Here is a 14,979-nt window from a genome sequence, read left to right on the forward strand (position 1 = left end):
AATAAGCTGAGTCACATTGTGATGTCCTTGAGAAAAGATAATTCGGTAGCTACCGGGCCTCAAAAATGGAAAAAAATGAAGAAACGGGTAAGTTCAATTTTCAAGCATGTCCACCTCTATCACGACACAAAGGAAGCAATACGATGTTCATATGCGAAACACAGACCTCGCAACGGTGATGCATTCAACCGTAATATCATCTTCGTATGTTGATCTCTTCGAACAATCATCGGACTCTGATATCACTGAGGAAAGCATTCTCATAACTCTATTTAGATGAGCAGAAACAGAAACTTCGTGCGGATTAGTTCACCCCAAATTCAAAGGCACGTATGATAGAATTTTTCATGGTCGAGTGAGCGGTGGTATGTAAGTTTTTTATCGGTACACGTCCCGAACATCATAGATTTCCGTGACGGACCAATCCTCCTCTCGTTAGGGACACAAGTAATCGTAGAAGACACACGCTTCCATACTCCATTGAGTCCGAGGATTCAAGAGATTGGAGGAGAGCAGAGCGGAGGGTGTTGATGGAATCGAACTGAATCTTCCTTCCTTTTGTCCACTTCCTGACGCAGTTAACACGCGGCAGGCAAAGGCCGCAGGGACAGCCTCTCTCCCGCCTCCGCCTCCTCCCCCCACCCCTTCTGCGAAATTTAAGAAGTCAGCCAGCCCCCACACTTTCACCTCATCACCATCACCACCACCACCACCACCACCACCACCACCTTTTCTTTTGTTTCCTCTCTCTCTCTCTCTCTCCGAGAGTCAAATCAGCATAATTGGTCCATTCCCTGAATCATCATGCTCCTTTCCAGCAGAGCATGCTCTGTTTTTCCGTTACAGGGACAAGGAACTTGGTCTCGTTCTCGGCCTGCCTGTTAGTTGATGAAACAGTCCTGAGTTTGCTGTGCCCGTCTCCGAGTCTTGATCGACGGCGAAAACACTTTCCGGGTTGTCAAGAAAAAAATGTTGCTTTGGAGGGAAATCAGGGCGGCCAATACAGCCGCTGTCGTGCTGCTTCTGTTGTCCGTTGGAGGTCTCGGACAGGGGCGGGACAGCTCTGTTGAGGCAAAGCCCCGGCGGATTCTCTTGGATACAGACGTCGACACCGATGATTTCTTCGCTCTTCTTTATCTCCTGAAGCTTAACAGATCAGAATTTGAACTGGAGGTAGTAGGAACATGTAACATCTGCTCTTCTTTCATGTGTTTGTTTTTCTTCCTTCTTCTTTTTTTTTTTTTTTCTTCCTCTGGTGGAACTTGTTTTCTTTCTTTTGTTTCCCTCCCTATTTTCCAAGTTCGACAGGCGATTTCATCCACCGAGTTCCCAACTCTTTTATTTCCGGTATTGTCGATTTCATCCGCGCTCTCGAACGATGATGAGTATCCAGTGACTTAGGATAATGGTGTTCCTTTGTTTCTCATATCATTTTTCTGTCGAGAACAGAGCAGCTGATTAGTCGTACTGTTCCGTTATCGATTCAAACATGGTGTTCTCTATGACTTACCTGTTTTGGAATGATGGTGCAGGCGGTAACTATTAACACGAATGCCTGGACAACTGCGGGCCACGCTGTGAACCAGATCTACGACATTCTCTTCATGATGGGTCGGGACGATGTTGCTGTCGGGGTCGGAGGCGACGGTGGAATAATGGAAGATGGCACCATCCTACCTAATGTCGGGGGCTACCTCCCTATTATTGAGCAGGTCCAGATAACTAGCCGAATTGAAATATATTTGTTTCGATCAGTTCTTCCTATGAGCGATCCTATCGATGGGAAAGTTACTGGACCAAGTATTGAGAATCTGGATTGAAGTATATTTTCCGTGCTTGTGAATGATTTTTTCTATTTTAGGGAATGACAACAGCAGGGTATTGCCGGTACAGGCAGGCGATCCCAGTCGGCCTTGGAGGGAGATTGGACATTGATTCCAACTATGGCCTCCGAAAATCATTTCTTCCCCAGGTAAAAGGGAAAAGAAAGATTCCATTCAATACTGCTTTCTATTGATAATAACCCTTACTCAATTCTTGGATCGGTTTGAGTTCAAGCAAATAGCAATTTCCGTATTCGTGTAATTCTGGAGAACTGCAGAAAGTGAGGATATCTATAAAGTGCATTTCCTAATCATCCTGAAACGATACAAACAGCACGCTCAAAGACTGATTGGTTGTTAATATATCCAGGGAAAGAGGAGATATTCTCCCCTCCGACAGCCCACGACTCAACAGGTGATGATCGAGAAAGTATCGGCAGGGCCCATCACCGTGATCGTCACTGGAGCTCACACGAACTTTGCCATTTTCCTGATGAGCCATCCTCATCTGAAGAAGAACATCGAGCATATTTATGTGATGGGGGGAGGAGTGAGATCGAAGAATCCAACCGGGTGCTGCCCTGCAAATGCCAGCTCGTCGTGCAAGCCTCAACAGTGTGGAGACCGTGGAAATGTTCACACGGATTACACCAGTAACCCGTATGCGGAGTTCAACATATTTGGAGACCCCTTTGCTGCATATCAGGTAAATAATTTGTAACTCAAAAGCTCTTAGCATGTCTTTGGATGACAGTATTTGGAGAAAGGGCAGGAGCTCTTCTGTTCGGTCTCAGTTTTCTGTTCTACATGTGAATAATTGAAAATGCTATGACTGGACAGTGAAAAAGTGTGGACCTGAACCTGCAGGTGATTCATTCGGGCATTCCGGTCACTCTAGTCCCACTCGATGCAACTAACACTATCCCCATTACCAAGCAGTTCTTCGATACCTTTGAACAAAGTCAGAGCACTTACGAGGCACAATATTGCTTCAAGTCCCTGAAGATCACGCGAGATACATGGTTTGATGACCAGTTCTACACGGTAATTAATCCGTTTAACTCAGAAATGACTATATACTGAGTCGATACCTTGTCATCAGCAGCAGCAATTGCGCGTAGTTTAAATTGAGCCTTGATTTTTGTAGAGCTACTTTATGTGGGATTCATTCACATCGGGTGTCGCAGTCTCAATGATGCGGAATGAGAAGATTGAGAATGAGTTTGCAGAAATGGAATACATGAATATAACTGTGATCACCTCGAACGAACCATACGGGGTCTCTGATGGGTCCAACCCATTTTTTGACGGGCGTAAAGTCCCCAAGTTCAACTTGACTAGAGGGTGGGTCCACAGCGGTCATGTCCAAATGGGTCTTCGGGACCCATTTTGCATTGTGGCGAATGGAAAAGGAAAATGCAAGGTAGTTATTGGAACTTAAGCTGAAACTCAATCATGGTCAGGATTGAACTTTTGGTTTCTTGTTATTAAACTTTTTGCAGTCTAATTCTCGTGACGAAATTGAATAGGATGGATATACAGCTGAGGTCACTGGCCCGGAGGCAGTACGTGTCCTCGTTGCCACAAAGGCAAAACCGAATCTGAAACCTGGTAGTCCTCTTAGCAGGGAGTTCCACAAGAGCTTCTTGAATGTAAGTCGACATTATTTAAGCTTACTTCATCTTTCTGAAAGTCTTCACTGGAAAACGTGACATTTCAATCGCTGCTATCACAGGCTTTGAACGATCCCGAACATTCTGCGAGATTTAGTCTTACGACACAATTTCCTTACTACAGAGAAGTCTTATATAAACCCGAATTAAGAGGCAAGAAACTCGGAAAGCCTGTAATATTTGACATGGACATGAGTGCTGGAGATTTTCTCACGCTGTTCTATCTCCTCAAAGTACCCACAGAAGAGATCAATCTTAAGGTAGATCAACAATGTCCTGACAGTTTCGCGAATTTTTTAGCGATTGCATGTTTTGAAGATTTCTTTTTCCTGCTAATTCGTTGAGCAGGCAATATTAGTGACTCCGACAGGATGGGCCAGTGCTGCAACCATTGATGTGATCTACGATCTGCTTCACATGATGGGCAGGGACGATATTCCAGTGGGCCTGGGCGACATGTTTGCGATGAATCAGTCCGACCCGATAATGCCTACCGTGGGAGACTGCAAGTATGCAAAGGCGATCCCCCACGGGAGCGGCGGTGTTTTGGATTCGGACACTCTTTATGGGTTGGCCCGTGATTTACCTCGGAGCCCGAGAAGGTAAGGTATTAAGAAGGGAACTGTATTAGAACCGAGTAAACGTACTTGGAGTTATTTTTTAATAAGAGTTCGGGTTTTCATGGCAGGTATACAGCAGAAAATTCTGTCAAGTATGGAGCTCCTAGAGATACCGATCACCCAGAACTTAGGCAGCCACTAGCTCTGGAAATTTGGGAGTCTACAGTGAACACGCTGGAGATGGGATCGAAGATCACTATATTGACCAACGGGCCATTGACTAACTTAGCAAAGATCATTCAGTCGAGCAAGAACGCAACCTCTGTGATTCAGGTTCAGTCTTTATGTTTGTTTTGGAGAACTGGGAAAAATTATTCCAGTTTCTGGTTTTCTATTCTCGAAAATACAAATAAGTTCAATCTGGTTTACAACACGTTTCATGGTCCACCAGAATCCTTTTGTTAAACTTGCTTCAATAATTCATTTGAGATATTTCCTTTAGGATGTCTACATTGTCGGAGGACACATACATCGAACTGCTATGGATGAAGGAAACGTGTTCACTATTCCCTCCAATAAATACGCCGAGTTTAATATGTTCCTTGATCCATTGGCTGCAAAGACGGTTCTGAGCTCCGAGCTTAACGTCACCCTCATTCCCCTCAGCATCCAACGCAGAGTAAGCTCATTTACAGAAATCCTGAAAGGACTTAACGGGGTGAGGAAGACTCCTGAGTTTAGGTTTGCCTACCGTTTGCTGTTGAGGCTCAATCGACTAATGCAGATTCACAAGAGATATCTGCACATGGTAAAGCTCACATAATCTTTCCACAACAAAAGAAATTGGATTGATGATTAAATGATTTTTTTCCCCAATGTCATTGAATCAGCATATAGGTTCTACATTCGGGTCCTGCCTGCGTATTTATTTGTCTCCGTTAAGCAATGGGTTCATATAGATCATCCGTGCACTTCCTCTTTGCTTAGCTTTTCAAGTGAATCGTTTTGGAACACTAAATGAAAACATTACCTAACAAGTGGTCTCTCTGTGCAGGACATCTTCTTGGGGGAAATCCTCGGCGCTATGGTCTTAGCGGCAGGCAACAAGTCCTCTCTGAAACCGACCTTCTCCTTCAAACCCATTAGAGTCATCGCCGAAGGTGTTGAATCAGAGGATGGATACACTTATATTGACAACAAGAATGGGAAACTCGTAACCATGTTGGAGTATTTAGATCCGAAATCTTCTTACCTCGCATTTTGGGGTCAACTGAGCTATGAAAAGCAGTCCGCAGTGATTGGGAGTTTTAAGGATCAGAAGAGGATGTGGAGTTTGCCTCCAAATCAAACGGAAACTTCATCTTAACTCATCAGTTTCCTACATTATTCAAGAGCCGGGATCATTATGTTTCATACCGAAGAATAATACTCTTCATAAATACATATCAGTGATACACATTGTGCAGACAGGAAATACGAGTTGAAGAAACAGGAACGATAGTCAAATTCTTCGAAGTAATTCTTTCTTTAGCCTAGGGAGATCAATGTGTACATAACTTTTGTAATGAACAGCGATGTCCCAAACAAGCTGTATCTATTCTCTTACAACCCTCTACTCATACCGAATTATCACCGCGACTGTTTTCATTCCATTATCTGCAATTATTGATGCCATATCGACTGCATATAAAAATTCGATTTTTGTTTCGGTAATCTCTCATTCTCTTTCAGGCCTTTCCTGTCAGCAAAACATACACTTTTCATTACTGCTGAAGAGACGAGACTGTTCTCTTAGTTACTTCTTCCTTTTCCAGTTGGTGACCTAAGAAAAGGATCAATTAAAAAAGAAAAAAAAAGAAGAAGAAGACTGAAAAAAGATAAGATTAGTGGACTGTCTGTTCACTTTTATAGTAAGATTCCCATCTCAAAACTACCATTATGAGTAGGATTCACTCTCTCAAGAAAATTTCTTACGAAGTAACACAATCGACATTTCTGATTGATCATCTACAAAGTCATTCTTGATAAAGAAACTCGAGGAACAACTTGAATTCAACGAATCTGGCCATCCTTCAAGAATCAAATCCTTTGGAATGGCGTCATGTCCCTTAAATCTCCTCCACAATCTGATAACAATAAACATCTGTTTTGACTCCCCCATTACTAAAATTTTAAAAAATTATTTTTTAAATAATTCACTGAGGGGAACATCCCTCGGTAAAATTAAACAAAAATTATTTTTTAAAATAATGTACCTAGAAAAAAATCCTTCGGCAATATTACCGAGGGATTTTCCCATCGGTAAATTAAAAAGTATAAATTTTTCTAATAAAAATTTTAAAAAATAAAATATCAAATGAGAAAATTAATATTTATTTTACAATAATAATTGTAGAGATATATCACATATAAATTATATTTCTTGAAGTGAATATTGTATAGTAAGTTAAATATAAAATTAATTGAATTTAGGATTGAAAGTGTTAAATATTTATAGCAAATATGAAATTAATGAATTTGAATGTTTGAAATTTTGAGATTTTGAAAAAATATATATAGATATTAGTTTATAAATATAATGTTTACGCTTGGAGCGTGTAAACAATATAATTAAGATTATGTTTAATTTCAGAGTGCAAGTCATAAATAGATGCATTTTATAGTTATTTACCATTTTAATGTTGTACATGAAAATTAAAAAAAAATGAATGAAATAAATAGCATTATAAATATAACTTCAAAATAAATAGTAGTGGAAAGCATGTTTGAACTCGTACGGGAGAGTGATAAAATTCTCGATTATGTCATATTAAAATCTAATTAAATCGGTCAAATAAACTATGTGGTTATTTTCGATTAAATATCATATGCATTATATAGATAAATAATGTTGAATTTATTATTAAATGTATATATTATCAATGCGAATTTGTTAATATTACAAGTTTTTTTATTTTCTAAAAATGAAAATATAAACACAAGTAATACAAATATAATTAAGTGTAGAGAATTGACAAGAATAATGCTTGTAACTCAATGGTTAAGGAGATGGCATGAGGGGCGAGCTGATGAGGGGTGGGAGGCCTGGGGTTAGAGAGTATGCAAGAAAAATATGAGAGAGGCGGAAGAGGGATAGCAGGCGTAATTTTTATCGAGGGATTACTGAGAGATTCGACTCTCGGTAATCCCTTAATTTTTGGTAGTGTGAGGTCGCCAGCAAACTATGAAGTTGCCACGGCCCACGGGATGGGGTTGAGCATTGCTCTAGTTATTATTATAGAAATTCGATTTTGTTGGATATGTCAAAAAAATTTGCTTCTCAATTTTATATAATTCCATTTTCACCCTTCCATTTTTATTTTATATTCTCGATTTCTTTATGCAAATTGGTCATTAACGGCACGGATGGATCTGCGATGAGAGGCCAACGTGGAAGTTGATGTGTCCCACAGAGACATGAAAAATCCATAAACGCGTGATCTGTGTCCAAAAATATTATTTTTATTCAGAGTTTAGCGCAATAGAGCATATTTAAGCTAGGGAGCCAAACTCCAACTCAATAGTATTTGGCTCTATAAGCCAGCTGGCCTAATCGAGCTTTACTATTTTTTTACGGTAGATAATTGTACTTTGTTATTGTACACATACACGGGCGCTCGCGCGCACACGCACACACACATATATATATATATATATATGTATATGTACACATATGCGCTGTGTGAGTCTACAAGTTTATAGTTATTAGTTTTTTCTCGAGCCCTAAATGACATCATTTTCATCGAGCTTGTACAAGCTCGAGCTCATCTAAGCTTATATACGAGCTCGAGCTCAAGAAGAGTTGAGTCAAAGCTCTTTTGCTTCACATGGCCGAGCCTTGTCGAATTCAAGCTCAAGCCTCCAATTTGTATAACGAGCCGAGCTCGAGCTCAATTGTTTAGGCTTGACTGAGCTTGACACATGATAAAATGATCAAGCTGATGAGCTTGATCCTTCCAAATTTTGGGCTCGGCTAGGCTCGTTTATACCTTTACCTACCAAGGGAATGTAAGTGAAAAAGATCGAGAAGAAAAATCATCTTTGAAAGCAAATCATTTGGGATCCTAATTCACCAAATTTTACTTAATTAGAATGATGACATCTTGGAGATATGTAAAATATTTTCCTTCAACAGTTTCCTTGTATTTCTCTCATTGTACACACTATACGTTCTCTTCAATCCTCATTCATTCTGAAAACATTAAAGTGGAAACAATACGAAAATTGCTCTTGCCACTTATCTCGAACGTGCCGGTGGGGAGGCCATTGCCCCTCTCCCTTACTCGTTATTTTTTTATTTTATTTTATTGGAAATTTTTTTACACAAGTCACTCGTTGGTTTTCAAGATTGGCCGAAAATTCCTTCAAGGCCAAATTGACAATTTACTTATTTATTTTTTATTTTGAATTATATTTATATTTATTTGTATAATAATAAGATATGCTTCACATGTAAGGCAAATCATTCTTCTTTTAGTATACTTGAAATATATGAAGAGGAGACGTAAACAAAATATTATAACTAGATTAAGACAGATCCAGAAGTTAAACAACCTTTATTTCATCACATTCAAGAGCGTTGGGCTCCCCTAATTAACGTACTGAGGAGCTCTCATTTATATTATTTAATTTAGTAGGACGATTGTTTATCCAATAGTAGGGACACTGGTGACAATGCAGTGGTCATCGACGGAGACACGGACACGACTGCCGACGTAGTCGGCAGTACCGACGACGACGTGGCCGGTGACAGACGGGGGGATTATCACCACAAACACATTTGGATTCTCACTGATTATTGTTGTCGCTGCGTCCCCCCCATTTTTCCCTACCAGCTCCGGCCACGAGCTCTTCCCTGTCAAAATTTCATTAATGATCCTGTTATTGTGATCAAATAAAGTAGCAAAGAAACAAGCTTTTCACCTGATGGTCAAGCACAATAACAAAGTTGTATATCCCATTTTCAACTTTTTAGTTACAATTTGGAAACCCGGGGCAAGAAGTTGTTCAATAAAATATAATCTACATAAGGCCAAGTGACGTCTCGATACGTACTTTGTTAATGATATGTGAAACTCTTAAGTTGTCTAACAATATAAAACAAGATATCAGTTCATATTTCCAAGTAATTATACCCTGCAAAACAACTCACCAGGAACGTTGATGCTTGCCATAATTCAAACTCTAAAATGTGTGCTGCTGCTCTCTCTCCTTTCTCTATGTGTCTTATAAATGGGATGGATGTGTTGAGCATCTCTTGGTATGAACGTCTGGTATTTATAGGTGGGGGCTCAGGGAGGAGAGGGTTCAATAATTGAAAATGAAGAAAAGTCACCCCGCAGATTAATTCAAACGGTTCGGCACTTTTTCCTTAATTAAAGTCTCGAATTCGAATATCCTGAATGGAAAAAAATCTAGTGGGGAGAGTTTTACCTTTTGAGGGCTAATGTAACTCGAACTGGATTAGTTGGGGTTTATTAGTTTCTAGATACCAAAATGCACATCAAGAAATGAAAAAAAAATCGGAGATTGCGGACGCAAAAACATATTTTTCATGTTCCCATAAAAAAAAAATTTCATGGCCACGAGATATTTTCGTCGCTAAGAGCTAGAGCAATATCTAAAACACCCAATCGAGAATTCGAACACTTGTGACCTCCACTTTACAAACTGCATGCACGTTGCAAAATTGAAAAGATCTTTTGCAATGACTTATAAGACTAGCTAATTAGATGTTGGTTTCTCCTTCGTTTCTAAGCCTTATCATCATGCCTTTTTTTGGGTAAACTAACATCATGTCGTATAATTTACAATGTTCCACGTTATTCCAATTTTTATAGAATAAAATCAATTAATTATTAGAACCCTTCCACCACCACATAGGCAGCCTTCCTCCTAAGTCCCTTAACATTCTTCTTCTTCTATTTGAAAAGTTAATAAAGTTTCTCATGATCTACTGTCACTCCCAACAGGACGAAACGTTAGAGGCATTATATATTAAATCAATCGTATCTAGCACCATTACTATGTACATGTTTATATACGGGTGATGTATATCTTGATATACGAATATCTTCTACATGCTATATACATGGCTGAATAACTAATTAACTTTGGTAGTGATTGTGGAAATAAATCAATGAGAAGGGTTTGGTGCAATCACTGATTGTGCTAGTTAGAACTAATAATATAAAAGAGAAGCCCAAGTTGTAACCGTTTATGAAGTCAACTAAGGTTTACCTTATTGCAAAAGAAATAAAAAATCAAGCTTATACAATTTTAATTTATTAATTTCACGCAGGGTGCGGGCTCCATGTCTAGTGTACTCGAAATAGAGGAAGAACAATTGCAAACGGAACATAATATATAACCAGATTAATTTATATCGAAATGGAAGTGACATTTATTTTCATCACATGCAGGAGAGAGCTCCTATACCTATAGTATCTTAATTAGTAACACGATTCATTAGCAATCATAGGGACCCTGGTGATGATGCCATAGTCACCGACAAAGACACAGACACGGCCCCGTCGGATGTCCATGGTGATACGGCTGCCCTCCTTGATGTGAACGCCTCCATATTTGGGTTCTCACTCGTCATTGTAGCCGATGCAGCCTCCCTGCTGGCCGTTTTTCCCTACTTGCTCTGGCCACGAGCTCTTCTCTGCATGCTAAAATTTTGATGAATCATTACTAGCTAATACAAGTCAATTGAAAGAGTAAAGAAATTAGCCCATCTTATTACTACTTAGAGACAAGATAATTTACAAAATGGGGCCAAAAAATTGTTCGAACCACTATGGTACTTACTTTTTTGGTGGGAAAGAATTTTTTATACACAGCAATAATATAAGATGAGAAACCAGATCAGTTGTAAATGGTTATGACTAGAGGTGCTAATGAGAACTAGAACTTACAATCAAGATGGAAGTACAGTGATTACAAGCTTATTCTCATGTGATTTGGTAATCTCAAGGTTTTGGGTTTCAATCCTCTCTACCCATTTATGTCAAAACATTTGCTAGAAGCGTACTACTCGCTTGGACTTGAGGAACACCGACTTTTGTAAACTATGCTAGGCCTTTAGTGGTGCTACGCTGATGCGACCAGTGCTTACACTAGTTGTTTAGTTCGTCTGATATGTTCCGTTGAGCACGAAAGTCTGAATATTGCGTAGAGAGGACAAAAAAAAATGCCACCATTATTACCCACCATTTTATTAAGCAAAAATGAGAATTAGAACTTGGGAGTTTAACGTTTACAAACTCAAATTGACTATTTCCAAGTGGAAGTTGTGGGACTTGAATGACAATCATGTTTACTAAGTTAACATGTGTTATTATTTTCCTTATTCTTGATACAGAAAAAATAAAAGTGTTTCAAACGAACGGTTATATAGTGAAACATATATTTAATTATTATAAAATTAAGTAATTCAACAAAGAACTTTTCAGTTTGTCAAAATTCCCGTTTTATCCTTTAAATGTATCTAGACTCTTTTTCTTGATGAATAAATGCATGTGCACTCATTGCTTGTTTACACTTGCACACTTTCAACATGTGACTTGAGCTCTGATTAGTATGCTGCTGTCAGACGATACATATATCTCGCACCGTATTTATTTTGTGCGCTGTAGCCATTTATATAGTGGTCCAACCCTGTCCTCTTTTCCAATTTAATAAAATTAAAGGCACTGAGAATGACATTATGCTTGATCCGGACTAAGAGATCCTTATTTCTATTCTTACTGATGGGACTTTCTGTATTCCTACATCGTTCTGTCTATCTATCTCACTCTTGAGTCCTGAAACCAAAAAAAGTTAAAAAATAATAATAAAAGCAGTAGGAAATATGAAAGTAAAAAACAAAAACAAAGTAGATACTAAATAATAGGAGTCCGTGATCACCATGCGTGGTCCCATTTGACAAAAAACAAAGTACACAATAATGAAAACGGGAGCCAAGTGATCATCTGCATCCGTGGTCCCGTTTTGATATTTCAAACTTGTCCGACTATTTGATATGTGAAACTGATAAAACGCAATTTTCCATGTGCACGATTTTGGCTTCGTACAGGATTTTGCTGAACATTGTATATACTCTTTGAGCCATCCTCAAATTGTTATTATAGCTATCTCATAATGTTACGGAATCATCCCCACTAAATATGAAAAATATATATATATATATATATATATACAATCTATAACTATTATAAAATGAAGAATCTCAATAACTTGTTTGTCAATATTTCTCGTGATTCTATTTTACTGTTTTGATTTATTTTAATAGATATTAATTTCCATCGCCAGTCTTGCGATGCATCTAGACCATTTCTTTCATCATACCTAGATAAATTTTACTTCACGTGTTTAGAACGGTACCATTTATCCCTTAAAATAATATATGTTCGGAGTTAAATTTTTGTGCTTCTTACCACAAAATTGAAATTGGTCCAAGTATAACGAACTTGTATAATACTTTGAACGAACAAAAGTGTATTTGGTACAGATATGCCCTTTAAAATGAGAACATATATTGAAACAGATTTTCTATAGTATATCTTAATAGTGCATTTTGACATTCAATATAGCTAATACCTCATATGCCAGAAATCATTATTTTAAAATAATCCCAAAAGTTCAAGCACTAGGTTATTCGATATTGCTTATTTCATGACTGAAAAATATTTTATTGTATTCCAGGAGAGGCATTGTCTAGACTCAATAGTAAATTATGTCGGGTCCAATAACTCTAAAGAACGTGTTCTTTTGCGCCAAGAAAATTCCTAGGTTTTGTTCCATCTCCCATACACATCTAGCCTCCACATATTTATGTTGGTACTTTATTTGCTCTATATTTTCCTCTCCATTTTTCAACATATATTCATTTACGATATTTGAATGAAGTATTAATTAATAAATAAAACGGTCTGAATTTTTTATTTATAAAAAGGTATTTCCGAACTACGATTAAATAATCTACACGGTCTACTTGAACGCACTGCAAGTTTACAGGACAGGTCAGTTCTTCCACATAGGTTGTGCAACTGTATCAACAGGGAATACTCTCTTACATGATCTTGTGGTGACTTGAACTTGGGTCTTCAACAAGGATGTCTTGCCCTTTAATTATCAGACCAATCCTATTTAGTTAATGGTATGAAATTCATATTCAAAAAATAAAACTGAGACATGGGAGGGAATATACAATATTTTGCCGTTGAAATCTAGGCATTATATATAACAAGAGCTTTCACTCACGCTATACATGGCCCATAAATTAAGCAACATTATATTATACTTTTTCAAGTAAATAAAATTATATTAAAATGCAATGAAAAAGAAAACTAAAATTGAATGGGAGGTGAGGTGGAAGAAACGGAAGAGGAAAGGAGAGGGAAAGAGGCTGAGGGACATGTGGCGCGAAGAGATGAGAGGAGAAAGTTGTGGGGAGTAATGGGTATAACATTTAACATTTATTTTTCTTCTTTTTAATATGATTACAGTTGTTGAGAGAAATTTGGTAATATCACAGCTAAAATACTTACCAAGGAAAACCAAAAGTTTTCATTTTTTATTTTTGGTGAATGATTCTATATGATTTTTTTTTTGCTCATTTAATTTTTTGAGTTATAAAATACTCATAATGTGCAAATAAGATTATATTTCATCTGTAAAGTATTTTGATTTATACTAGTACTAGAGAGCAATTCACACTATGAGCGGTGCTAAACGCAATTTCAATTCGTAAAACTGTATAGGTATATATTGCTGCATAAATTACATTTCATCTCTTAAATATGAATATATTGTTTAATATATATATAGATTTTGTATAATTCATAAACCCATATATGCACCATATATTATGTGTGAAAATTTATGAAATTTAATCACGAATAAAATATAACTAAGTATATTCAAAATTAAAAAGAAAAATAAGAGGCTGGGGTGAGTGAACGTTATTAGATTGAGTAAGAGAGGGAAGAGGAAGAGATATTATAGGAGAACTAGTCAATCCGCCTACGGTTTGTGGGGAATTGTTACTTATGACAGATTCTAATATATTCTGTCATTTAATTTGATTGTATTAATTAAATTATAATTATATGGAATTTACTTCAATTGATATCTCTCAAGTTAACATTGAATATACAATATTTAATAAATACAATGTATTGAATTATCTTTATTAAAATACTTAAGTAACTAAAATTTATATATTTTCTAAATATTTTTCATATAATCTAATTACTAACTTTACTTTCATTAATATTAAGATAAATAACTAAATTTCTAATTTATAAAAAAAATTGAATTTTTAACATCAAATTGTAAAAGTCACATTGATTTCTAGATCTCACATAGTCTAAATAATGAAAAATTACTTATATAATTTTAATTTATGAACTTAAATAATATTTATCCACTTAGAATTTAAATTTAAATTATTTAATTTTTAAATAATGACACTTTTAATTTCAAGATGAATGTTATTAACTATTTTAAAACTCTTTTTACATTTTGGAGCAAGTAATTAATTCTGACAAAATTATTTTGAGATTTAACTTAAAGCTGTAAATTATTTCACTACAAGATACTAAGTTAAAGTTTGATATATTTTTACATATATAAGTTAGCAACGTATATGACTTTAAATAATTCCAAAATTCGTGATTTTTCAATAGTTAGTCTCTTTTTAATTATAATATGAATATTTTTTATTTTAAACTTAAATTTATTATTATTTTGCTCTAATACACTCATCTAAAACCCATGATTTTTGAATGCTTAGTTTCTTTTTTTATTGTAGTATTGAACATTCATGTTTATTTTGAGTTTTAACTTTAATTTGCAAATCATTTTACTATAGTATAC

At 36.7% G+C, this 14,979-nt stretch overlaps 2 protein-coding genes across 2 annotated transcripts; one reads left to right on the forward strand and one right to left on the reverse strand.

The window, feature by feature from the left end:
* The first annotated feature begins 381 nt into the window (after positions 1–381).
* On the forward strand, positions 382–5,706 carry LOC116206707. The gene is made up of 12 exons (XM_031539503.1): positions 382–1,173; positions 1,533–1,712; positions 1,862–1,972; positions 2,194–2,529; positions 2,691–2,867; positions 2,971–3,246; positions 3,353–3,475; positions 3,559–3,756; positions 3,845–4,098; positions 4,185–4,389; positions 4,559–4,864; positions 5,111–5,706. Exons 1-12 carry the CDS (start codon positions 970–972, stop codon positions 5,420–5,422), a joined length of 2,682 nt encoding a protein of 893 aa, XP_031395363.1. The 5' UTR covers positions 382–969; the 3' UTR covers positions 5,423–5,706.
* Positions 5,707–8,548: 2,842 nt separating this feature from the next.
* Positions 8,549–9,387, reverse strand: LOC116207245 (proteinase inhibitor-like). Its single transcript, XM_031540146.1, has 2 exons — positions 9,248–9,387; positions 8,549–8,950 (listed from the first exon to the last, which is right to left on the reverse strand). Exons 1-2 carry the CDS (start codon positions 9,267–9,269, stop codon positions 8,742–8,744), a joined length of 231 nt encoding a protein of 76 aa, XP_031396006.1. The 5' UTR covers positions 9,270–9,387; the 3' UTR covers positions 8,549–8,741.
* Positions 9,388–14,979: the final 5,592 nt, after the last annotated feature.

Source organism: Punica granatum, chromosome 5 (assembly GCF_007655135.1).
Source record: "Punica granatum isolate Tunisia-2019 chromosome 5, ASM765513v2, whole genome shotgun sequence".
Taxonomy (NCBI): domain Eukaryota; kingdom Viridiplantae; phylum Streptophyta; class Magnoliopsida; order Myrtales; family Lythraceae; genus Punica; species Punica granatum.